General features: G+C 39.8%; 1 protein-coding gene across 3 annotated transcripts in view; it reads left to right on the forward strand.

Moving 5' to 3' along the window:
• LOC309869697 (uncharacterized protein) overlaps positions 1–25833 on the forward strand; it is a 91267-nt gene that overhangs the window by 56839 nt on the left and 8595 nt on the right. The window contains exons 4-5 of one of the 3 annotated variants that reach the window (XM_082741189.1): positions 21178–21272; positions 21616–21647. The exons of the other annotated variants lie outside the window; for them this stretch is intronic. Coding sequence (XP_082597315.1) covers positions 21178–21272; positions 21616–21632 — 112 coding nt within the window. The 3' untranslated portion in view covers positions 21633–21647. Of the gene's footprint in view, positions 1–21177; positions 21273–21615; positions 21648–25833 lie in introns of those variants that run through there. 3 annotated transcript variants of the gene reach the window in all.

The following is a 25833-nucleotide window of genomic DNA, read 5'->3' on the forward strand; positions in this document are numbered from 1 at the left end:
TATGAGAATAGAATTCTCCAAGTATAACCCAGAATTTCAATGGGAAACACAATTCCTGTGCATGCAGTTATGTTCACCACGTGAAAAGCCTTTCTGTCTTTTTTCTTCTTTATTTTGAAAACTTTTTATCGAAGGATATCATACATGCATAAATTTTTACCAATCATAAATTTACACTTCAGTGAATTTTTTGCAAACTTAACATTATTAGTAGTGTAACCAGCAAGCAGATCAAGAAACAGAGCATTATCACTATCTGAGAAGCCTCCCCCTTGTACCTCTACACAGTCATAATCTGCTCTCAAAGCTGTTACCCACTGGGCGCCTGGTTGGCTCTTAGGGAAAGCAGCCAGGTCTTGATATACGCTCAGATCATGATATCAGGGTCCTGGGATAGAGGCCTGCATTGGACTGCAGATTTTCCTGAAGTTGTAACGTACACTCCCACTAGTAGTGTAAGAGAGTTCTGCTTCTCATCCTCTCTCATTGTAGCCATTCAGGAGAGTTTATAGTATAGTATCTATCACATTGTGACTAATGAGGTTGGCACCTTTTCATGTGTTTATTTAATATCCTCTATGGTGAAATGCCTGTTCAAAGTTCTCTCAAATTTTCTCGTGAATTGCCTGTCTTTATCTCAGTGTTTGGTTCATTATATATTATGAAGAAGAGCCCTTTGTTGGATTTAAAGATTACAAAAAAAGTTTTTTCCCTACTCTGCAGCTTGCCTTTTCACTCTCCTAATGGTGTCATTCTATAAACAGAAGTTTTTTAAGTAGTACAATTTATCATTTTTTCTTTATTGTTAGCATTTTTAAAAAAGATTTTATTTTTCAATAATCTCTACACTCAACACAGGGCTTGAACCTATCACCCTGAGATAAAGAGTTGCAAACCTACCAACTAAGCCAGCCAGGTGTTCCTATTGCTAGCATTTTTTGATTTGCGTTTAAGAAATCTTTGCCTATGCACAGGGTCATGATTGAGATAGAATATATTCTTCTAAAGGATTTATTTAAAGGACTTGTTGTAAACTTTTACATTCAGTTCCACAATATATATGGGAACTGATATCTTCGTGTGTATTTGGTATGAAGTAGAGATCAGACCCATTTTTTCCCTCATATGGATATCCAGTTGGTCCTGCACTATTTATTTATAAGACCATCCTTGCCCCACTGACTGAAGTGACACTTTTGTTATGAATTAAGGTACCATATGTATATATGGGAAGCCTCCTCTCACTAGCTCATACGTATTTCAACTTTATTATTTTCTAAATTATTATAATCGTTTTTAACCCAAGTAATTAGCTCATATGGATAATCAACCCTATATGTTTCAATTAATTCATTTGTTTCTTCTTTTTGCTAACGCATGTTGATTGCCTACTAAGTTGCGTATATTGGGCCAGGCATAGTGTAGGGTAAATAGATGTTAATTTAGCTAAGATTTAATTAGATATAATGCATTCTGATAAGTCCCAAGAAAGAGGCATGGCTTGATCCCATGCAAGGATGTATATATTACCTATAACCTCTAGATCTTTGGGGGATAGGGTAGTATAGAGAATGCAGGAAGGCTTCCTGGAAGAGACAATTCTTGGGATTGTCTTGAAAAATAAATCGGAGTAGCAGGTACAAATGGAGAAGAGAATGCATATGCAAATACACAGACAACTGGGTTAGTTTCAGAAACTGGAAGTGGTTTGTTAAGGTTTGTTACATAAATATAAGGAAAGGGAATTGGGGAGCCATGAGACTGGAGGGTTAGACAAAGAATTGATTATGAAAGGACCTTATTTCAAACTCAATGAGAACCATTCAAGGAAAGAGGACTAATGAACTTTGCATTTCAGAAAGCTACTTCTGACTGCTACCTGCAGGAAGAATAGATAGAACAGAGTTGAGGATAAGGAAACAGTGTAGGAAGACTGGTTAGAAGATTGGTGATTAGTAGATAGTAAGACTGACTCAAAGAAGTAAAAAGAAGTAGACCTACTTGGGACATATATGGAAGGATCTAGAGCTGGTGATGTCTAGGAATGAGGTGCAATGAGCAGTGAAGGATGGGGCAGACCTGGGTTCAGTTCTCTTTTCTGTCACAATTTAGCCAAGTTAGAAAGACCATTCTGCCTTCAAAGAACGGACTGGAAGAGTTTGAGACTGAAAGCAAGGAGACTAGTTAGGAGGCTACTACAATCATCTAGGCTTTGTGATGAGAGCCTGATTGAGGATAAATTTAGCTATAGGGACAGAAGGAAAGAGATGGATTGAAAGAGAAATTGATTGAGGAATATATAGGCGGTTGATTTATCGATTTGAGAACATACTTAATACATTAAAGATAGCAAAGAGGGGTGCCTGGCTGGCTCAGTGGTTAGAGCATGCGACTCTTTTTTTAAAAACTTTTTATTTATTTGAGAAAGAGAGCATATGCACCTGACACGAAGAGTGGGGAGGAGCAGTGGGGGAAGGAGAAAGAGGGGGTAAGAATCTCCAGCAGACTCCATGCTGAGTGGGGAGCCCCATGCTAGGCTGGATCCCTGGACCCTGCAATCACGACCTGAGCTGAAACCAAGAGTGAGTTGCTTAACCAAATGAGCCATCCAGGTACTCTGAGTATGTGACTCTTCATCTCAGGGTTGTAAGTTAGAGCTCCACCTTGGGTGTAGAGAATAATTTAAAATAAAATCTTAAAAAACAACAACAACAAACAAACAGTAGAGGACTGAAGAAGCAGCAGCAGCAGCAGCAGCAGCAGAAGCAGGAGTGGAAGTGTGGGAGGAGGAGAAGTAGCAGTGGTGGTGGTGTAAGGAAATGAATAAAAAAGAACTGGCCAAAAAGGGAGGAAAAGCAAAAGATACCGATGTTACAGAAACAAAGGAAGGGCAGTGTCAAGTAGAGTGCTGAATAATAGTGAATACGGCAGAGGGGGTGTTAGTAAGGGCAGGGGAATGCTCATTGGATTTAGCAACAAGGAAATAGTATATAATAAGGCTTGACACGAACACCTAAAACGTGTTTCTTGGCCCAGAGAAGTTCAAGGTCCTATCATTAAAACTGTTACTACAATACATTGTGTCAAGTGCTGTGAGAGAGAGGACAGTGCAGGAGCTGCCAACGCAAAGAAGTGTGCTAAATTTCCCAACTTCATCCCAGTATAGTGTTCACTGTCTCACACCACCCATTGCCCCTACCTCCTTTGTGGAATGCACACTGCCCTTCCTCATGCAAGTCAGAGTAAATTCAAGCAAGTAGGTTTCTCTTAAATTCTCTAACAAAAACATATTTCAAACTCTAAATTTAAGCGAGGATATGGACATGATTATGCTGACATGATGAATTTGCACTTATCTTTACTTTAGGGTTCAGTACTGATCAATGTATTGAGTGATTTAGTTCTCACTATGTATGGCCTTTAAAAACTATCCTTGGCCAAATTCCACCATTAACAGTTTAGGTGAGATTATGACCCACATCTGAATTCAGAATTTTGTTTAGAGCTTAACATTATCTTTCTCAAACTCTGAGAAAACTCTGTGTTTCTCAACATAACACAACATTACTAAATAATCATTTTTTTCTGGATAACAGTGGTAAGAATTATCAGTGACTCTGGTAACTGAGTTTCATCTATTTTGGGAAGGACTTTGGTGTGTATGGCAGAGAGAAATATTAATGAATTTCTATTCCAGAAGTAAGACTTATGAAATAATACAAACACCTGTACTCTGTTAAAAACAAATCTCTGGCATTGTAATATAAGCTTTGAGGTCACTCATTGATGTTCAGTCACTTACTGAAGCACTCTTTTGAACATCGTATTTATGCCCTGAGATACACATTTTAATTTTTAATTTTGCTCTGACATATTGGGGAGGTGGTTTACCTAAGCCTATTGACATGTGGGAAAAGGGACAATTTGAAGAGGCTCAAAGGCATCCTGAGAAGAGAAGAAAGAGAAGGAATTAGGGAAGACAGTAGATAATCTCAGTTTTCCATAAAATGCAATTTATAATTTGGTTGCATTTCATTAACCCAAATTACACACACTCACAAGAATGCACACTGACCGGCTTTGCTTCCGTTCCCCCCCCCCCCAACCTTTCCCCTTAAAGCAGATGGAAATTAGGTGGCAGACTGGGAAGGTTGCCATGGTGCCCTGGCTACAAGGATTTGATAGTAGTCAAGAGAAGCTCCAGAGTCCCCTCCCCCAACCATCCAATGTGGGCTTCTCTTTTTCTTTCAAATTCTTGTTTTAATCTATTCCATAGTGTAGGAAAATCAGGGTGAGATTGATAGACTAGTAAACAACAGAACAGATGCAATGATGTTGTAAGAAGTAAAATACTGAGGAATTGTAACGTCCATTTTTATGTGGCACTAGCCACACAAAAAGTCAGAATTCACTTTTAAAATGACTTATACAACATGCTCCCATCTTTAGGACTTGTATTTCTTTCTGGCTATATCCCCTTGGATGACCTGCAGGTATTTCAAGTTCAACATATCTAAATGGAATTAGTTATTTTTCTCCATTACCCTCCTTAGTATTCTATATTCTCAATTACTCTGTGTTCTCAAGGTCAGTTCATTGTCATCTTTCTATTCTACCAAGATAGATTAAAATAATAATAACCTTATATAATAATATAACCTTATATAACTTTTACATAATATTTCCTATATGCCAGATGCTATTCTTAGCACTTTATGTATATCAACTCTTTTAAGTTAATCCCAACTGATCACTAAATTCTATCAATTATATTTCAAATTGTCTTAATAAATATTTCCAGAATGAGCAAATGACTAATTATCTAAAGCTTGACAGCTTTATTAGTGGTAGACTATATAGGACTTGGTCTTTGAAGCTTCCTCTTTAAGTATTACATATATAAATCTAAGAGCCAAGACAGTAGAGGATAGCCCTTTTTTTTTTTTGTAATATTTCATTTATTTATTTGTCAGAGAGAGGGAGAGAGAGAGAGCACACAAGCAGGCAGAGAGGCTGGCAGAGCAGGCTCCCTGCCGAGCAAGGAGCCCATGTGGGACTCGATCCCAGGACTCTGGGATCATGACCCGAGCCGAAGGCAGTGGCCCACCCACTGAGCCACCCAGGCGTCCTGAGGATAGCCCTTTATAACATAGTAGAATCATCCTCTATACTGGTGCTTCCTAACTGCGCTGAAATAACGAGGGTACTAGTTAAAAATACTGATTCCCAGTACCCTCACCAGAAAATCCAATTTAGTAGGTCTAAATCAGTAAATAGTATTCTCTTAAAATTAATATTTACCATTTTGGAACTTACAAGTTTTAATAGTTTTGGGTGGTATGATTCAGTTATTTCTGAATTCTGAAAACTATTGGACAAGTTGACAGAGAATCTCTCTCTAGACTGTTGTAATCTTAAAAGACACAACTCCCAAAAACAGGTGTTTTGGGAAACATTCTCAGTCTCCATTTAGATTTAAAAGTCAATTATGGGACCGTCTGGGTGACTCAGTTGGTTTAACACCTAACTCTTGCTTTGGGATCAGGTCACGATCTCAGGGTCCTGGGATTGAGCCTGGACCTCAATCAGGCTCCTCGCTCAGCAGGGAGTCTGCTTGAGGATTCTCTCTCTCCCTCTCCCTCTGACCTCCCCCTACTCTCTCTCTTTCTCAAATAAGTAAATAAATCTTAAAAAAAAAATCAATTATGCATGTGCAGAAAAGAAGAAAGTTTATGTTTTTCTTCATCTGCCCAGCCTATAAGATCATTTAGGAAACACTTCATTCTGCTTCAACACTGATGATGCGATGATGCCTGTATAGAAAAGAAAGGATTAGAAAAGGCTGTGTTTTTTTTTCTTCTTTACCTGTTTATAAGAAAAGCTACCTGTTATTTTAGTATATAGATTATAAGAGATATAGAGGTTTACTCAAGGTAGCATGGCCTGAAATAAGTTCCCTCTGTGGAAGATTGTTTCTGGATTTAGTATATGCAATAAGCCCACTATTTTTTTTAAATGATTTCAGTATTTTTAGATATGTGAGATAGACTTCACTCTCACCCCTCATGTTACTAAGCAACATGTCATACAGTCGCTAGGAAACAGACTAGCAAGCTTGGGGGCACTTCAGTTCCCTTATCACCTTGCATAACACATGACTATACCCTAGAGAGTTTTACAGCCTTGGAGAAAAGAGAGAAAAGTTAATGGCATATAGAAAGGTTAGAAAAAGTGACAGGGGCAGGGAAATAGAATAAGGAAAAGAGCAAGGTATTTGAGAAGAGTGTGTGAGCTTGGCAGAGAAAGGCTATTACGCAATTTCCTTGAATGAGTCATGGAAAAACCTTAAATTGCCAGTGCTCTATTTCATATTCTGTATGCTTCTACCTTTTCTAGAAACAAATTAGAGACTATACTTGGAGAAGAGGATCTTTCAGATAGTATTACTGAATATTATCAGAAGGATAAAAATCGATTGTAACTTTGTAAAAGATTGCCTATTACAAACACATTAAGCAAGTCACACCTTATTTAAAATGCCATATCAGATCTGCAGTACTGTTTCATTCCACTTCTCCCCCAAAATGGGGAGTAAATGGACAGTATTACTGTAAATGTCCATTACAGTAAATGGACAGGGGAGTAAATGGGGGAGTAAAAATGGACAGCACTAAGAGAGAGGTTAGAATGTAAGTGTTCTTGAACAAATTAATGCTCCTGGGCAGTGTTTCTGTACAAAAGTTTAAAAATCAAATATAAAAGGGGGAAAGAAGAAGCTGCTGTGCTCTACCTAGAAGACTGTTGGATCTGAAATAAGACACCAGGCTCCAGGTTTCATTGTGTGCATGTGAAAGGTTGAGTCTTTGTGTCTCTGTGGCATTTACTGTTGCTGGCAACCAGGAAGCTCCCTAGCAATTGTTGCTAGGTCCTCAGTGCCTCTGTTTGCCTGAAACCTTAATCAGTGCCAGAAACACCAGAGATAAAAATCATTGCACAAAACCCAGCACCCATTATCCCCAATGGTCCTGCCGCAAACAGTCTGTCTTGTGTTCAGTGAAAATCAGTGTCAAATGGAGACTTCACACCAATAGTTCATCCTCAATATCCTCTCCATGAATGCCTGTTCTTTCAGCACAGGGCACTGAGAGAACACTGAAGAACGGTTTAATTAAAGTAAAAGTTATATTCTGGTGTCACCAGCTTTAACTAAATGCCTAACAGTCTGAAAGAGGGACACAGACAAGAAAGATTTCATCAGATTTAGATGACTTCCATTTCTGAGGTCCCATCATGTTTATTTGACAGCTTGAGATCACCTTAGTGACCACAGAGTCATGGTGCAAATGATGGTACCATTTCCAATAGGACTCCAGAGACTCTGATAAAGATCCGTGTCAGGACCACCCCCAGAAATAACCTACATCATCTCTTGACATTAAACATTGGCTCTTAGGTGAGCTTCACCGACCTGTACAACCCACTACTCACGCCATCTTGTACAAACACACACCTTAAAATTTTGCTTCCTGTGTATTTCCTGCCTAAGTGTAGACAGAACTTTGAACTTACCTGGAAACAGTTGCAAATCTGGGATGAGATTTAGAAAAGATTGATGCCGTGATGACATAAATTATCTCCTTCCATCAGGTATCTAGCTGCCAAAAGCAGGCTTGAAGAGATAATTATTGTGATTATTACTAATTTTTGAGCACCTGTTCAAGGCTAACTGCTATATTATCTAATCTAATCCTCAAAATAATTCTTGGGGATAGTTACAATTATATTTGCTTTATTCCTCCGTTGAGGAAACTGAGGTGCAGAGAAGTTACATAATATGCCCAAGGTCTCTCACAGTTAATGAGTTACAAAACGAAAATTCAAACCTAGGCCAATCTGTCTCTGGTGTTTGACTTTGAACCACTGCTCTATGCATACAGTTTAATAGAGAATTTTTTTTATAGGAATAAATTGTGTAGGACATCACCTATGTGTCAAGGTGGAGAGTATGGGTCCCGGGGTCTCTCTGTCCCCTTATGGGGTAGTTGAGGCTCCGAATGTCTGCCTCTTCTGGGGTTGACTTTTCCACAAAGGCCTCAACCCATCTGCCAGAACCCTTCATTGCCCCATCCTTGCATTTCCCCAGATCTAGGTTATCCAGTATATAATAACATTCCATGGGGTCTTTAGATGAATGTTTCAGATTGGGTTCTGCAATATCAGCCCAGTCTGAGGCAAAGACTTGTCCCGACAGCCTTTCTGCATTTATCTGATCTCCTCTTTTCATTTCCTTATCTAATAAGAACAAGAGATCATTTTTAGGGACTGTGTGATCTGAATTCTAATTTGGAAAAGAATGCTTTTTCAAAAGAACCGGGTTGGAAAACTGTCAAAGTTTACATTATCCAGAGCTTTGATCAGTGCCTTGGAGTCACATTGTCTCAAAATCTCCATTTTAAAGTAAAATATTTCCTTTTCCTTTGCATAACCAAAAAGCCCACTGAATTAGTTAAAAAACGCTTTCATTCTTACATACACACTGGACAGAAAACCTGAAATAGTCCCATGTGGGTGGTGTGCTGGGGCCTGCTCTAACACACAGACTGTAGGCTCCTCTTTCCAACTCTGTAGTCAGTGACATCACATTAGTGGCTTGAAACTGGTCATGGTGGGAGTGTTTACACCATGGAAATTGGCCAATGCTACAAACCAGGGCTTTTTTCTTTTTTTTTTTTTTAACCTCTCTCTCTCAGAGCCAGTCAAACTACTAGGAGAGGAGTTTTCAAGGACCAATGTACCAGCAGTATAACTTCAGGGAAACATAGTCCACCCTTGTGGCAGTGGGCATCATGTTGCTGGATTCTCGTGTTGTATAAGTGAAGGAAGTCATCTGCTCAGTGATGTAGACTACTACAAGTTTTATTAAATGAGTGCCCTCAAACACAGGACTTGGTAGAAATTATGTTTACCATTTAACACAGGACATTCTCTTGTATGACCCACCACTTCTCAGCACATGGGGTACATCTGGCAGCATCATAGATAGAAGTATAAAACAGGTTGCAAGGACAGCACAGTTTTCTCATCATAGCAACTATTGGAAGCTTTTGGATTCTGAGGTGGTTACCCAAAGAGTCTTTAATGAAATCTATAGATCATAGACCTTGTCTGTATGTGTGAGAAGGCTTATGACCTAACCTGGAATGATAATTTTTGAAAAATGGGATTTAAAAATATAATTTCCATTGCCAAGAGATTTAAGAATATTTATAATTATAGCTAACATTTCTTAGTTTACTGCTGTGATCTGTTCTAGGCATTGTACTTGGGTCTGCTTGTGTTAACTCATTTATTCCTCATTATAACTCTCAGAGATAGGTACTATAATTATCCCCATTTTATAGATGATAAAATCAAGGCACAAAATGTTTAAGTAAGTTGCTGAAGGTCACCAAGTAAGTAACGGAGCCAGAGTTCAAACCCAAAAGTCTGAGTTCTAATCCTTTGTAGCCTCCTCCAATATACTTTAAAAAAAAAAAAAAAAAAAAAAAAAAAACAGATTTTAGGGGCGGCTGGGTGGCTCAGTGGATTAAAGCCTCTGACTTTGGCTCAGGTCATGTTCTTAAGGTCCTGGGATCGAACCCCGCATCGAGCCCCGCATTGGGCTCTCTGCTCAGCGGGGAGTCTGCTTTTCCCCCTCTCTCTTCCTGCCTCTCTTCCTACTTGTGATCTCTCTTTGTCAAATAAATAAAATCTTAAAAAAAAAAAGATTTTATTTATTTGAGAGAGGGAGAGAGAAAGAGTGCACATGAGTGGAGAGAGGGGCAGAGGGGAAGGAAGAAACAAGCTTCCCACTGAGCAGGGAGCCTGATGAGAGGCTAGACCACAGAACCCAGAGATCAGGACCTGAGTCAAAGGCAGATGCTTAACTGTCTGAGCCACTGGGGTGCCCCCCCAGTATATTTTTCATACTAACCATAGATCAAGCTTAATGCTTAGGTACTTTCTTTCTTCCTTCTTTTTATTTTTTTTTAAGATTTTATTTATTTATTTGAAAGAGAGAGAGACAATGAGAGAGGGAGCACAAGCAGGGGAAATGGGAGAGGGAGAAACAGGCTTCCCACAGAGCAGGGAGCCTGATGCAGGGCTCCATCCCAGGACCCTGGGATCATGACCAGAGCCAAAGGCAGATGCTTAATGACTGAGCCACCCAGGTGGCCCTTAAGATTTTATTTATTTCAGAGAAAGAGAGAGGGAGTGGCAGAGAGAGGGAGAAGCAGACTCCATGCTGAGCAGGGAGCCTGATGTGGGACTCAATCCCAGGACTCTAGGATCATGATCTGAGCCGAAGGCAGATCCTTAACTGACCGAGCCATCCAGGCACCCCAACACTTAAGTTATTTCTAATAATTTTTTAACAGAACATGTACAATACTAATCAGTATTTTTCCAACCTTTGACCATTGACCCATTGTAAAAAATACATTTGTGTTCATATTATATGCCTCAAACAAAATAATATTCTTACTATGCATAATATTTTCTGATATTTTCTATCCTATTCTATTTCATTTTTATTTTTTTTAAGATTTTATTTATTTATTTTGACAGAGAGAAATCACAAGTAGATGGAGAGGCAGGAGAGAGAGAGAGAGAGAGAGGGAAGCAGGCTCCCTGCCGAGCAGAGAGCCCAATGCGGGGCTCAATCCCAGGACCCTGAGATCATGACCTGAGCCGAAGGCAGCAGCTTAACCCACTGAGCCACCCAGGTGCCCCATCTATTTCATTTTTAAAATACTGGTCGCAATTCACTAAATTGATTTATTGACATACTAATGAATAGTAAACCTACTGTTTGAAATTCACTGTAGTAAATTTTTATAAATGTGGCCCCATTCCATGGTTTGGTTTACTACTGGTGTCCTAGTTTATTTTATTTCTTTAAGATTTATTAATTTGAAAGAGAGAGATTGAAAGCAGAGGGGAAGGGCAGAGGGAGAGAGAATCCCAAGCAGACTCTGTGCTGAGTGGGGAGCCCACTGGGGCTTGATCTCATGACTCTGAGATTGTGACTTGAGCTGAAACCAAGAGTCAGACTCTTAACCAACTGTACCACCCAGATGCCCCCTGGTATTCCACTTGAGAAGCCACAGTATTCTATTTCCTTTCCAATTACCCTATGGTCTAGTGGCAAAGTCACTTTCAAGGGACATATGATTTAAAAAGAGGCAAGAAGCCATGGAAGTCTGGGCTGGGCTGATGGCAGTGAAAATGAAAAGAAAGAATATAATGGGAGAGTTTTAGAGGAAGACTTTCAGGATTTGACAGGACATGAGTGACTAGTGTCCCTCCTCAGATGATACAATTAGAACATCCTACATGTCCAGGCTGGGCAGAGGTGAGATGAAAATTATGGAGAGTCATGGGTCAATAGCCAGATGTAATGGTGTATCAAGTTTCCAGGCTCGTGGTGCTCAGGTTACCGCATTCTAAAGCTGAATCGCTAAATCCAAATGGTTGAAACAAGAAGAGAAGACATGAAGCAAGCAAGTTAGAGACCAGGGAGAGTTCCTGCCTATAGAAGTTCTAATGATCTGAAAAGGCGGTAATAAAGTGAATCCAGCAAATGATTCCTGTCCATGGTTCTGAGTGTTCCTTGAGAGTTTAAGTAAAGGAGATGGTGGTAGGCACAAGCATGTGCTGCATACTAACTCAAAGATTAATATATGGCTTCATTCCTTCAGGAGCTGAAAATCTATGCAGCATGATATGAAGGAGCATCATTAGAGACAAGCTTGTTTTCACCACCCTGCACAGCTAGCAATGATGATATTTGTATAGTGCATTAGAGTTTACAGAGAACTTTCACATCTGATATCTCATTTAATCTGCTCATCAACCATGTGGGACAGATACTGTTTTCATTATATACACGTAATAAGAGAAAAACTGAGGTCTTGAACTCAAACATATCTAGATTTATGTATTTTTTTAAGTTTATTTACTGAGGTAGTCTCTACACCCAACGTGAGGCTCAAACTCACAACCCCAAGATCAAAAGCAGCATGCCCTTCTAAGTCAGCCAGGCACCGTAGCCCCCCTTTTTAAGTTGATTTTTTAAAATAATCTATACACTCAACATGGGGCTTGAAATCATGACTCCAAGATTAAGAGTTGCATGCTCTTCTGACTGAGCCAGCTGCACGCCTCGCCTCCCCCCTGCCCTGCTAAGTATATCTACATTTAGGTTTCATTCTCTTTCCACCATTTCAGAGCTCTTTATCAATAATTAACTGTCATCATCAAATGAAATTTACCTACTGTAGAAGATGTTTTGGGAAAACAGCATAAAAATAAGAAGAATCAACAATTAAAAACAAATGCCTGGGTGCTCCGGGGTGGCTCAGTTGGTTAAGCGTCTGCCTTCTGCTCAGGTTATGATCCCAGCGTCCTAGGATGGAGCCCTGCATTGTGCTTCCTTCTCTGTGGGGAGCCTGCTTCTCCTTCTCCTGCTGCTCCTGCTTGTACACGCTCTCTCTCTCTCTTTGTCAAATAAATAAATAAAATCTTTAAAACAAAACAAAATAAAACAAAAAACAAACACCTGAAGCTATCTCACCCCTGCTGGAATGGCTATAATAAAAACATAGATAATAACAAGTGTTGATGAGGATGTGGAGAAATTGGAATCCTTGTACACTGCTCATGGGACTGTTAAATGGCACAGCCACTTTGGAAAACAGTTTGACCATTCCTCACAATGTTCAACACAAAGTTAGCATAGGACTCAGCAATTCCACTCCTAGTTATATACCCAAGAAAAGAAAATGTATGTCCACCTAAAATCCTGTAGACAAATGTTCATAATAGCCAAAAAATAGAAACCACCCAAATGTTCGTCAACTGATGAATGAACAAATAAACTACTGTCTATCCTTATAGAGGAATATTACTGAACAAGAAAAAAGGAATGGTGTGTATGTCACAATAGAGATGAACTTTTTTTTTTTTTTTGAGTCTGTCAACACTTACTTATCCAAGAAGCATCTTGAGCCATTTCCACACATTACCCTCCCCTCAGCCTTATTCATATTCTTTTTTTAAAAAGATTTATTTATTTATTTGAGTGTGTGCATGTGTGAGTTTGGTGGGGGAGGGCCAAAGGAAGAGATAGTCTTAAGCTGACTCTGTGTTGAGTGTGGAGCCCAACTCTGGGCCCTGAAATCATGAAATGAGCCAAAACCAGAGGCTTAACTGACTGAGCCACCCAGGCACCCCTTAAGCATATTCCTATATAGCATTTATGCTACCTGAAGGTTATCTATCTATCTACCTATAGGTAGTTTGTGACTCCACAGGAATAAAGATTTTTTAGTGTTTTTAATTTTAATTCCAGTATAGTTAACATACAGTGTTATATTGGTTTTAGGTGTGTAATATAGTGATTGATGATTCTGCGCATTTGTGAGTGCTCATCATGATAAGTTTACTCTTAATTTTCCTCTCCTATTTCATGCATTCCCTTATCCACCTCCCGTCTGGTAACCATCAGTTTGTTCTCCATATTTAAGAGTCTGTTTCTTTGTTTGACTCTAGAGATGAACATTGAAATCATGTTGCTAAGTGAAAGAAGATAGACATAAAAGCCACATCTTGTATGATTTTGTTTACGTAAAATAAGCAAATTCATAGAGACATAAAGTAAATTGGTAGTTGCCTGGGGCCCTGGCGTAGAGAAGGTTTGTGGGAAGAAGTTGGAGAAAATGGGGAGTGACTGCTAATGTGTACAGGATTTCTTCGTGGGGTGATGAAAGTAATCTAAAATTGATTATGATGATGGTTGTACAACTCTATGAACCCACTCATAACCATTAAATTGTGCATTTTTAACTGGGTGAATTGTATGGTACATTAATTACATGTAAATAAAGCTTCTTAAAAATAAAAGATTATAGCCCTGAAAAAAATTATTGCCTGGTTCTGTTCACTGGATAGAAATAATAATATCCCAGTAGCAAAGAGCTTCTTTAGCCCCAAGATAGTGAGTTTTAAAAAGTATTCTAAAAAAATAAAACAAACAAACAAACTATTCTCAAGTCATTTAGGAGGTTAGGGCATCTCAGAATAGAATGTAATAAAAGAACCCAACTGCATTACAAATGTGTGAAAAACCTCACTGAAGAGGATAGGGAGAAACAGTGCTCATCCAACTAACTTTGGAAATGAATGGAATCTATAAGACTAATGGTGAAAAGAACTGTAGATAAGTGCTGTACTCTAGGCAATAAAGTTGTTCCCCGCGAAGGTACAATTAACAGTTCTGAAATCACTATGTATCTATACTGGAACTAAACCATTAAGTATAATGGATGGGGGGTGGTGGGAACCAAGTTTCCTTCTTACTGTTGGAGTTGCAGGTTACATACAAGCAAGAGAAGCAAGTTAGAATGTGATAATGGATTAAAGTTGGAGGCATCAGTAAGAACCCCTCTTTAGCTTAATATACATTTAATAGTTACATATAAAATACTAATAAATATGTGTGTATATGCACAAACTAGTATACGTACCATGTATTTCTTTTCTCTGCCAGCTGAAAATGTGTAGAACCAATGACATCCCAACAGCAACAGCACCCCAATCTTAAGTTTAGTTTCTTTCTTTCTTTCTTTCTTTCTTTCTTTCTTTCTTTCTTTCTTTCTTTCTTTCTTTTTTTAAGTAAACTCTACCTCCAGTATGGGGCTTGAACTCATGACTCTGAGATGGAGAGTCACATGCTCTGCTGACTGAGCCAGCCAAGTGCCCCCTAATCTAAAATTCTTTTCTTTTCCTTTCTTTTCTTTTTTCTCTTTTCTTTTGTCTTCTCTTTTTCCTCTTTTCTTTTTCCTTTCCCCTTCCTTCCTTCTTTTCTTTATCTTTCTTTTTTAAAAGATTTTATTTATTTATTTGACAGAGATCACAAGTGGGCAGAGAGGCAGGCAGAGAGAGGAGGAAGTAGGCCCCCCACCGAGCAGAGACCCCCACCCCCACCCCATATGGGGCTCTATCCCAGCACCGCAGGATCACGACCCGAGCCGAAGGCAGAGGCCTTAACCCACTGAGCCACCCTGGTACCTCTAAGATTTTATTCTAAAGTAATCTCTACAGCCACTGTGGAGCTCGAACTCACAACCTCAAGATCAAGAGTTGCATACTCCACCAACTGAGCCAGCCAAGCCCCCTGACCTACCTTGTGTTTCTAATAAAATTTTTCCAATAAAGGGAACTGGAGCTCCTTGGAGCAGTGACTGACTCTAGAAGTAAGGCAAGAACTATGCAAGATGTTCCTGGAGCAGCTTATAGTGCCAGAAAATAATGAAGTGCTTGAAAAACCCCAGAGTGATGAGGTATGTCAAAGGGATCCAGGAGCCAATTGAAAATAGCCCAATGGTCAAAGCTGGAGCAGTTTCAGCAACAAATAAATGAAGTAGTACTAAATTAAAACCTGGAATATAGGGATTCCAGGGTGGCTCAGTTGGTTAAGCAGCTGCCTTCGGCTCAGGTCATGATCCCAGCATCCTGGGATCGAGTCCCACATCGGACTCCTTATTCGGCAGGGAGCCTGCTTCTCCCTCTGCCTCTGCCTGCCATTCTGTCTGCCTATACTTGCTCTCTCTCCCTCTCTCTCTCTGATAAATAAATAAAATCTTTAAAAAAAAATAACCTGGGGAAAAAAAATAACCTGGAATATAAAATATTTATGAGTACATACTGATATCAGTTAATCATCAATTAATGTTAATTAATTAGTGGAGGTGAATCGACAAAGCTCTCATGCAGGAGAATTTCAAATAATTTATGTAGATACACAGCCTTAACAAGATGGAGTGTAATTTGCCACTCCTTAAGTGTGGGTTGTGCATAATAGCTTCCTTCCAAGGAATACAATATGAAGGGGAGGAGAAGAATAACTTTTTTTAAATTATATTTTTAATTTTGATTCCAGTATAGTTAACATAAAGTGTTATATTAGTGTCCAGTGTACAATATAGTAATTCAGCAGCTCTATACATGATGAGTCAGTCCTCATGATGACAAGTGTTCTCTCTTTTTTTTTTTTTTTTTTTTTTTGACAAGTGTTCTCTTTAATCTCCATCCCATAGTTCACCCATTCCCCCCACCCACCTCCCTTCTGGCAACCATCAGTTTGTTCTCTATAGTTAAGAGTGTGTTTTGGGATGCCTGGGTGGCTCAGTTGGTTAGGCATCTGCTTTCGGCTTGGGTTATGATCCCAGTTCCGCATCGGCTCCTTGCTCAGCGGGGAGCCTGCTTCTCTCTCTGCCTGCTGCTGTCCCTGCTTGTGTGCTCTCTCTCTGACAAATACATAAATAAAATGTTTTAAAAATGGAAGTCTGTTTCTTGATTTGTCTGTATGTCTCTCTTTTTACTTTTGCTCTTTTGTTTTATTTCTTAAATTCCACATATGAGTGAATCATATGGTATTTATCTTTCTCTGACTGACTTACTTCACTTAGCATAATACTCTCAAGCTCCATCCATTGTTGTTGCAAATGGCAAGATTTCCTTCCTTTTCATGGCTATATAGTGTTCCATTATGTATATATACCACATCTTTATCCATTCATCTACTGATGAACACTTGGGCTGTTTCCATAATTTGGCTATTGTAAATAATGCTGCTATAAACATAGGGGTGCATGTATCTCTTTGAATTAGTGTTTTTGTATTTTGGGGTTATATATCCAGTAGTGTGATTACTGGATTGTGTGGTAGTTCTATTTTTAAATTTTGTTGTTGTTGTTGTTAAAGATTTTATTTATTTATGATAGGGAGAGATAGTGAGAGAGAGAAAACAAGCAGGGTGAGCTGGAGAGGGAGAAGCAGGCTCTCTGCTTAGCAGGGAGCCTGATGCAGGGCTTGATCCCAGGATGCTGGAATCATGACCTGAACCAAAGGAGGGCACTCAATGACTGAGCCACCCAGATGCCCCTATTTTTAATTTTTTGAGGAACCTCCATACTCTTTTCCACAGTGGGCTGTACCAGTTTGCATTCCCACCAACAGTGCAGAAGTGTTTCTTTTTCTCCACATCCTCACCAACACATTTTTGTTTTTTGTGTTTTTGATGTTAGCCATTTGGACAGGTGTGAGGTAGTGTCTCATTGTGGTTTTGATTTGCATTTCCCTGATGATGGGTGATGTTGAGCATCTTTCCATCTGATTGTCAGCCATCTGTATGTCTTTGAAAAATGTGTGTTCATGTCTTCTGCCCATTTTTTATTTAGATTATTTGGTTTGAGGGTTTGAGTTTTGATTTTTTTATATATTTTGGATATGAACCCTTTATCAGACGTAATTTGCAAATACTTCTCCCATTCAGTATGTTATCTTATACTTTTGTTGATTGTTCCTTTTGCTGTGCAGAAGCTTTTTATTTTGATGTAGTTCCAATAGTTTGGTTTTGCTTCCTTGCCTCGGGAGGCATCTAGAAAAATGTTGCAATGGCTGATGTCAGAGAAATTACTGCTTGTCCTCTCTTCTAGGATTTTTATGGTGTCAAGTCTCACATTTAGGTCTTTAATCCGTTTTGAGTTTCTTCTTTTGTATGATGTAAGAAAGTGGTCCAGTTTCATTCTTTTGCATGTGGCTATCCAGTTTTCTCAATACCATTTGTTGAAGACACTGTCTTTTTCCCACTGGATAGTCTTTTTTCCTTTGTCAGATTACTTGGCCATATAATTAGAGGTTCATTTCTGGGTTTTCTATTTTGTTCCATTGATCTATGTGTCTATTTTTGCAGTACCACAGTTTATTTTATTACTACAGCTTTGTAATACAACTGGAAGTCCTGATTTGTGTACCTCCAGTTTTGTTTTTCTTTTTCCAGATTGCTTTGGCTCTCCAGGGTCTTTTCTGGTTTCACACAGATTTTAGAATTGTTTGTTCTAGTTCTGTGAAAAATGCTTTTGGTATTTTGGTAGCGATTGCATTAAATCTGTAGCTTGCTTTGGGTAGTATAGACTTTTTTTTTTTTTAAGATTTTATTTATTTATCAGGAGAGAGCGAGCACTGGCAGGCAGAGGCAAAGGGAGCAAGGAGCCCAATGTGGGACTCGATCCCAGGACGCTGGGATCATGACCTGAACTGAAGGCAGCTGCTTAACCAACTGAGCCACCCAGGCGTCCCTAGTATAGACATTTTAACAACATGTTTTTTTCTTCCAACCCAAGAGCATAGAATGTTTTTCCATTTCTTTGTGTTATCTTCAATTTCCTTCATTTATGTCTTATAGTTTTCAGAGTATAGGTCTTTCACCTCTTTGGTTAAATTTTTTCCTAGGGACTTTACTACTTTTGGTATAATAGTAAATGGGATTGCTCTCTTAATTTCTCTTTCTGTTGCTTAATGTTACTGTATAAAAATCCAACAGATTTCTGTACATTGATTTTATATCTTTCGACTTTACTGAACTCATTTATCAGTTCTAGTAGTTTTTGGTGGAGTCTTTAGGGTTTTCTACATATAGTATCATGTCATCTGCAAATAGTGGAAGTGTTACTTCTTCCTAACCAATTTGGAATGTCTTTTTATTACTTTTTTTTTAAGATTTTATTTATTTATTGGACAGAGGGAGATCACAGGAGGCAGAGAGGCAGGCAGAGAGAGAGGGGGAAGCAGGCTCCCCACTGAGCAGAGAGCTCAATGTGGGTCCTGATCCAAGGACCCTGGGATCATGACCCGAGCTGAAGGCAGAGGCTTAACCCACTGAGCCACCCAGGCGCCCTTTTTATTTCTTTTTGTTCTTGGATATCCATGGCTAGGACTTCTAGTACTATGTTGAATAAAAGTGATGAGAGTGGACATCTTTGTCTTGTTCCTGACCTTAGGGGGAAAGCTCTCGGTTTTTCCCAGTTGAGTATGATGTTCGCTGTGGGTCTTTCATCTATGGCCTTTATCATGTTGAGATACATTCCCTCTAGACCTGCTTCATTGAGGATTTTTATCACGAATGGATATTTTGCCTTGTCAAATTTTTTTCACATATATTGAAATAATCATATGATTTTTGTCCTTTCTCATAGTGATGTGATATATCACATTGATAGATTTGTGAAAATAGAACCACCTTGCATCCTAGGAATAAATCCCATTTGATCATGATGAATTTTTTTTTTTTTTTTTTAGAAAGGGCAAGAAGGAGAAGGGGAGTGAGAGGCAGAGGGGGAGGAGAAAGAGAGAATCGTAAGCAGGCTCCACGCCCAGTGCAGGGCCCAGCATAGGACTGAATCTCACAACACATGAGATCATGATCTGAGCCAAAATGAAGAGTCAGATGCTTAACTGACTAAGCCACCCAGGTGGCTCAGTTTTTTTTTTTTTTTAATTAATGATTTTTTAAAAAATATATTGCTGGATTTAGATTGCTAGTATTTTGTTAAGGATTTTTGCATCTATGTTTGTCCAAGATACTGTCCTGTAGTTCTCTCTTTGTGGTGTTTTTATCTGGCTTTGGTATCAAGGTGATAGTGGGCTCATAGCATGAATTTTAAAGTTTTCCTTCCTCTTATATTATTTAGAATAGTTAGAGAAGAATAGATACTAACTCTTTTTTAAACATTTGGTAGAATGTTTAAAAAACCATTTGTAAAACCATTTGATCGTGGATCTTTGTGACAAAAAAATAAAGTTAAGCTGTCACAACTCGAACCTACCCATGAGTTTTAGCATCACTAAGATAACCTTGGATAACCAGCAGTTGTACCCTCTAATGTGATGCAGTGTGAAGCATACAGTGCTACCTATGACAGATCCTTGAACCTGAATCTAATCAAGCATTAGAGCTAACTTCTAATTTACAGGGAATGTGGGGAATAGAGGAGTAAGTTAAATAAACCACTAAGAAGCAAATAAAGAATGGCTAAGGGGTGCCTGGGTGGCTCAGTTGGTTAAACATCTGACTCTTGATTTTGGCTCAGGTCATGACCTCAGGGTTGTGACATCTAGCCCCACATGGGGCTAAGTGCTGAGTTTGGAGCCTGCTTAATATTTTCTTTCTCTTGGGGCACCTGGGTGACTCAGTGGGTTAAAGCCTCTGCCTTCAGCTCAGGTCATGATCCCAGGGTCCTGAGATCAAGCCCCGCATCGGGCTCTCTGTTTAGCAGGGAGCCTACTTCTTCCTCTCTCTCTGCCTGCCTCTCTACCTACTTGTGATCTCTGTCTGTCAAATAAATAAACAAAATTAAAAAAAAAAAAAAGATTATCTTTCTCTTTCTCCTCCCTGCCCACTTGTGAGGGCATACTTCAACTCACTCTCTAGCTAAAAAAAAAAAAAAAAAAAAGAATGACTCATTCTCTTAATTTATTTTTTTTTTGAAGATTTTATTTATTTATTTGTCAGAGAGAGAGCGAGCGAGAGCGAGCACAGGCAGACAGAGTGGAAGGCAGAGTCAGAGGGAGAAGCAGGCTCCCTGCGGAGCAAGGAGCCCGATGTGGGACTCGATCCCAGGACGCTGGGATCATGACCTGAGCCGAAGGCAGCTGCTTAACCAACTGAGCCACCCAGGCGTCCCAATTTATTTTTCTTTTAATTATTCAGCAAGATAATGGTCTGGGGATAAAAGAGAAAGGGAATGGTTTTGTATTTAAAGAGATAAAAGACATAACCAAAATAATGTGTTCCCTTTGTTTGGATCCTAATTAAAACAAACCAATTATAAAAATAAAATTTTGAAAAAATAAAACAAAATTTTTGAGATAATCAGGGAAATCTGAATATGGACCAAGGAATTGTTGTTAATTTATTAGATATGGTCAGTGAAATGTGACAGAAGGAAAAAAAAATCCATAGTTCCATTTTTCATGCCCAGGAAACATGTTGTTCATTTGAACTCAACAATGGATCAGCTGAAGTGACTAATTTCTGTAGTTTTGAGAATGGAGTCAGCAGGTTTCTTTAATTCCAACATTGACTGCGGTAGGAAATAATGTGCTTGACCTCATTCTACATCTTGCCGGAAAATAGGATTAATGTTTACCTCAGAACAGCAGTATGAAGCTTAATGTTTCAGAGGAGGTTTTTGGACGAGAGGTGTTCAAGGAATCTGACCTGTTTGGGCTGTAAGTGAGATTGGCTGTTTTCTTGTTTAACTAAACAGAAATTCTATTTTCTTCTTCTTTTAGCATCGGCCTGGTGCCTGGTACTTCCTCAGAAGCCGACAGACCTAGGCCTCTCAACTTTCGGGGAAAGTTATTAGGATGTCTGAAGCCACAGCTAGGTAAACCATTGCCCTGCTGCTTGTTGGGTGCTGTTGCCCTCTCGGAGGATGTGCCTTCCCTGCTGCTCAGGTAGCCAGCCCTCCGCAACTCACACTTGCCATCCTCAGGAGGGTAGCAGGAGGATGGCTTAGGGCTGAGCTGCTTCAGAAAAGGCAGTTAGCCTAAGTTGGGAGAGCAGCCCAGTCTCAGAACCTGGCAGCTAAAGGGACTGGAACCCAAATGACACATCTAAATGTTTGGGAGTAAGGTACTATGAAAATGGGCAATGGCTTCAGTGGACATGTAAAAACTATTTGCCCAAAGCAGCAATTGTGTCTCTCTTTCTCTCTTTTTTAACCTCAGATAAAGGATGGATTTGAAGCTCTTCTCAGAAAACAGGTGGGATTGGAGATTTATTTATGACTTACTGGAAGCACAAAGAGAAGCTTTTATTGTTGATAGCTAGCTGGGTGGATGCCAGGAGACACATCCCAGAGGAGCTCTGCTGCCAAGGACTGACACAAAGAGAGCTGACCTAGTCCTTTTTTATGCTGACTGCTTGCTCAGAAATTATATCAGAGGACTGTAGTGAAAGACCCAATGTGATCTGGAACAATCATGGAGACTTTAGAGCCATCCTAATTCTAAGAAACCGTTTGAAGGGACATGGAGAAGCCATATATTCATTAGCTTTACATGGAACTAGTGCTCAGCTCGTATAGGAAAACTGCCTCGAGATGGCTCTGCATGGCCAGGAGTTCAGTATCAGCCTCCTTCCTCTTCCTTTGCAACTACAAATTCAAATTCAAGTTTTCAGCAAATGCCTCCTAAACACCTCCAGCGGGGGTGGGGGATGGGAAATCTAAGGAACACATCATTGTAACCAATAGTTTTAAGTTTGGGAATGTTTTTCAGATTCCAAAATGAAGGTCAGAAGGAGAAAGGGACAGGGTGTGCATGCTGGGATGACTGGGGTGGAAGGAAGAGGGAAAGATCAGGGGAGAGGAAAAGACGGATCTTGTAGGGAAGTAGTAATCCAAAATGGAGAATAATTCATAGATTTTCTTAGATTCAGCCAAACCATAGACTGTCAGGGCTGGAAGGAGCTTTAGAGATGACCTTCCTATCTCTCACTGGTCATCTTACTGATGAGAAACCTTGGACCAGAAAAGTGACTTGTCCAAAGAGGCAGAGCCAGGTGATGGCAGAAACAGGCTGGAAACTAGTTGTACTCACTGTTCTCACGACACCATTGACTTCCCACCATGTCTGCATCTGATTCCCACCGGATAGCTTTGACCTCTCATTCATCACTTTAAGAGCTTTGGACAAAGGGAATAGTAGTCAGCTGTTGGGATTGTGATTCAGTGCAACTTCCTTCTAGCCTCTGTGTCTTGTATCTTCACAATGTAAAGCAAATCAACTATGTTTTTCAACCAATTCATTTTTCATTTGAAAGATCTTCTATTCAAAAGATCTCAGATCTTTCATTTGGAAAATATGAAACTTACATGTAAAAGAGGAAGAAAAACCCCAGAGAATTACTTTATAATGCAATTCACATTCTGTGATCTTTTATGGTATGGATCCTACACATGGCCCACGACCATCCCGTAGTATCAGCTGCTGTATTCTCCCATTCCTCTCCTCCAGCAGTGCTTTTTTCTCCCCAGTACCATGATTTTGGGTCTTCCAAATAAGCTGGTTGAAGCTGTTTTGGGGGGAGGGCCATGCCTCGTAATTGGTATAATATAAAATATAATAACAGTGTGTGTCTAGAGCTCAGCCTCAGGTCTTTAATTACCTTCTTCTCACCTTTATCATTGTCTTGCCTTCCACTAGACATGCCGTCGCCTCAACTACCAACAGGCCAATACAGACATTTATATGCCTGTTTCCTTGAGGAGATGGGTATTTGGACCCCAGAATACTCCAGGCATCTGAGGTCAATCTTGACATTGAATATCCATTCCCTGTTTCCTTGGGAGATGAGGGAGATTAGCCTCTTGATTTCTTCATCTGGACACCAGGACCCAGGCAAGGGAATACACGCAGGACAATGATAAGATGATCTCCCAAATTTGGGAGGAAACATTCTATTGATAAATGTTTAAAAATAATTATTGTCCGTACAAATACACATGTTCTAGTCTCAAGAGATTCTGAATCTCCTAGACATATTATTGAGATTTGTGTCTAACCCACTAAATCAGCAAAACTTAATTTGGGGACATGTATTCAGTGTTCAATGATATGCTAAGCAATGTGGGGTAACAGTATTTTTTTAAAAATTTTTTAAAGATTTTATTTATTTATTTGACAGAGAGAAATCACAAGTAGTCGGAGAGGCAGGCAGAGAGAGAGAAAGGGAAGCAGGCTCCCCGCTTAGCAGAGAGCCCGATGCGGGACTCGATCCCAGGACCTTGAGATCATGACCCGAGCCGAAGGCAGTGGCTTAACCCACTGAGCCACCCAGGCGCCCCTGGGGTAACAGTATTAGCTAATGTTTACTGAGTTCTTATAACGTGCCAGGTATCTGCTGAGCACTGTGTATGAGTTGTTGCATCTAGCTGTATAGCCACTCTTATGAGATAGGTATTTTTATTAGCTCCATTTTAAATTTTAGTAACTAAGGTATAGAGAAGGTAAGCCATCTGCCTGGTGTCCCATAGCTGGCAGCAGGAGAGCCAGGATTTGAGCACAATCTGCTTCCAGGACTTATAAAGAAGGATAAATGATGGTTCCTACCCCCCAATAAATTTATAATCTAGTTGGGGGAAACATGACTAACACACATTAAAACAATAGTAAATTATGTTAGATGCGCATATATAATTAAATGCTAAATTGGATGCTGTTAACTATGAATGCTTCAGGACATCAGAGGGCACAGGGAGGCATGGACCGGGGAGGCAGGATTTCATGAAGCTGAGCATTGAATGGTCCCTGAGATGTGCATGGGGGTAGGACTGCCTGGGGCAAGAAGGTGGCCAGAGTGCTAGAAGGGGGAGTGAGCAAGATCTGTGCGGGGAGGATGAGGCAGCCGGCTGGATCACGGCCAGGTGGAGCTGATGGGAAGGGCTGATCCAGCTGTAAGAGCCTTTAAAGCAAGCAGGGTTTAGGCTTGGTGCATTAGCGATGAGAGAGTCATTAAAGACTCTGGATCAATAAAGCAATATTAGAAAAAAGACGTTTAAAAGGAAGATGTGCTTGGCAGGACAGAGAGAATCATCTTATTAAAACTGCAGATGATATAAAGCTTGGAAACATATGAAATTGCTCTAAATTATTACCAGTTCTTATTCTCCCATTCAGTGTTAATTCTATTTGATCCTTAAGATTTATGCTTGCATTTATTTCACATTGGCAAGTTCTACCAATTCTCCCTCCTTAAAACTTTTCAAATTTGTCTGTTTTTCTACACTTCCTTGCCATTACTTTAGTTTGGCCATCATCCTAATGATGAGGGGAGGTGTCAGAGGCCTTTCTGGAAGAGACGGTATGTTTCCAGAGTCCTGAATATTTAAGAGTTAGGCAGGAATGAAGGGCAGAGGTAGAAAGGGGTGTGGGAGGGGCACCTGGGTGGCTCAGCCTGTTGAGCCTCTGCCTTTGGCTCAGGTCATGATCCCTGGGTCCTGGGACCGAGCCCCTTTATAAAAAGGAGGGGGTAGGTAGGAGTGAGGAGGTGGGAAAAAGAGCAGGGGAAGGATAGCATAATGGGCAGAAGAAAGCAAACAAACAAAACAAATGACACGGAATTTGGTGCTAGACAAGGGTGCTACAGGAAGGAAAATGAAATTAGTGAAGGACCGGTGGTAACGGCCAGAGCCAGGCTAGAAGGCTGTTGAGCTTTGTTACATGTTTTCAAAACATCGGGTCAGAATTTTATATCCTGGAAGGCAGAACACCCCCAGTGTGGTGGGAGGAAGACCCTTGAGGAGGGGGCATCTGACCTAGGTAGGCCTTGAACACACAGATTAGCCTTCTCAGTGGAGGGAATGATCTTGGCAAAGGTAAGGAGTCTGACACTTTGAAGGACAAGGATCCCGAATACCATACAAGCTCTAGGAAGATTTATCTGTTGTTGGGGGTACAGCACACTGGGAAATGGACCTAAATAGAGATAACCTAAATTTAAGGGTAAAACCCATCTGGAGACTGCTTATAATTTTAGAGAAATGTTGGTGGATGAAATAAGTAAAAAAAATGTAATTATCTTTCAGAATCCAGTGAGAAGTTAGTGCTAGGTTTTTAACAGCTTTATTGAGATATAATACACATACCATACAACTCCCCTTTTGAAAGTAGTATGATTCAGTAGCTTTTAGTATATTCACAGAGTTGGGCAACCATCACCACAATTAAATGTAGAACATTTTCATCACCGCAGGATTTCTCTTTGCACCCTATCCCCACAGCTCCTGGTGATCTATTAACCTACTGCCATCTCTGTGGGTTTGCCTGTTCTGGACATTTCATGTAAGTGAAATCATATCATATAGTCTTTTGTAACTGGCTTATTTCCTAAATGCTAGATTTTGCAACTCCATGATTTTGTTATTAAAATGGCCAGTAGTTGGA

This window comes from Mustela nivalis, assembly GCF_964662115.1.
Source record: "Mustela nivalis genome assembly, chromosome: 7".
NCBI lineage: Eukaryota > Metazoa > Chordata > Mammalia > Carnivora > Mustelidae > Mustela > Mustela nivalis.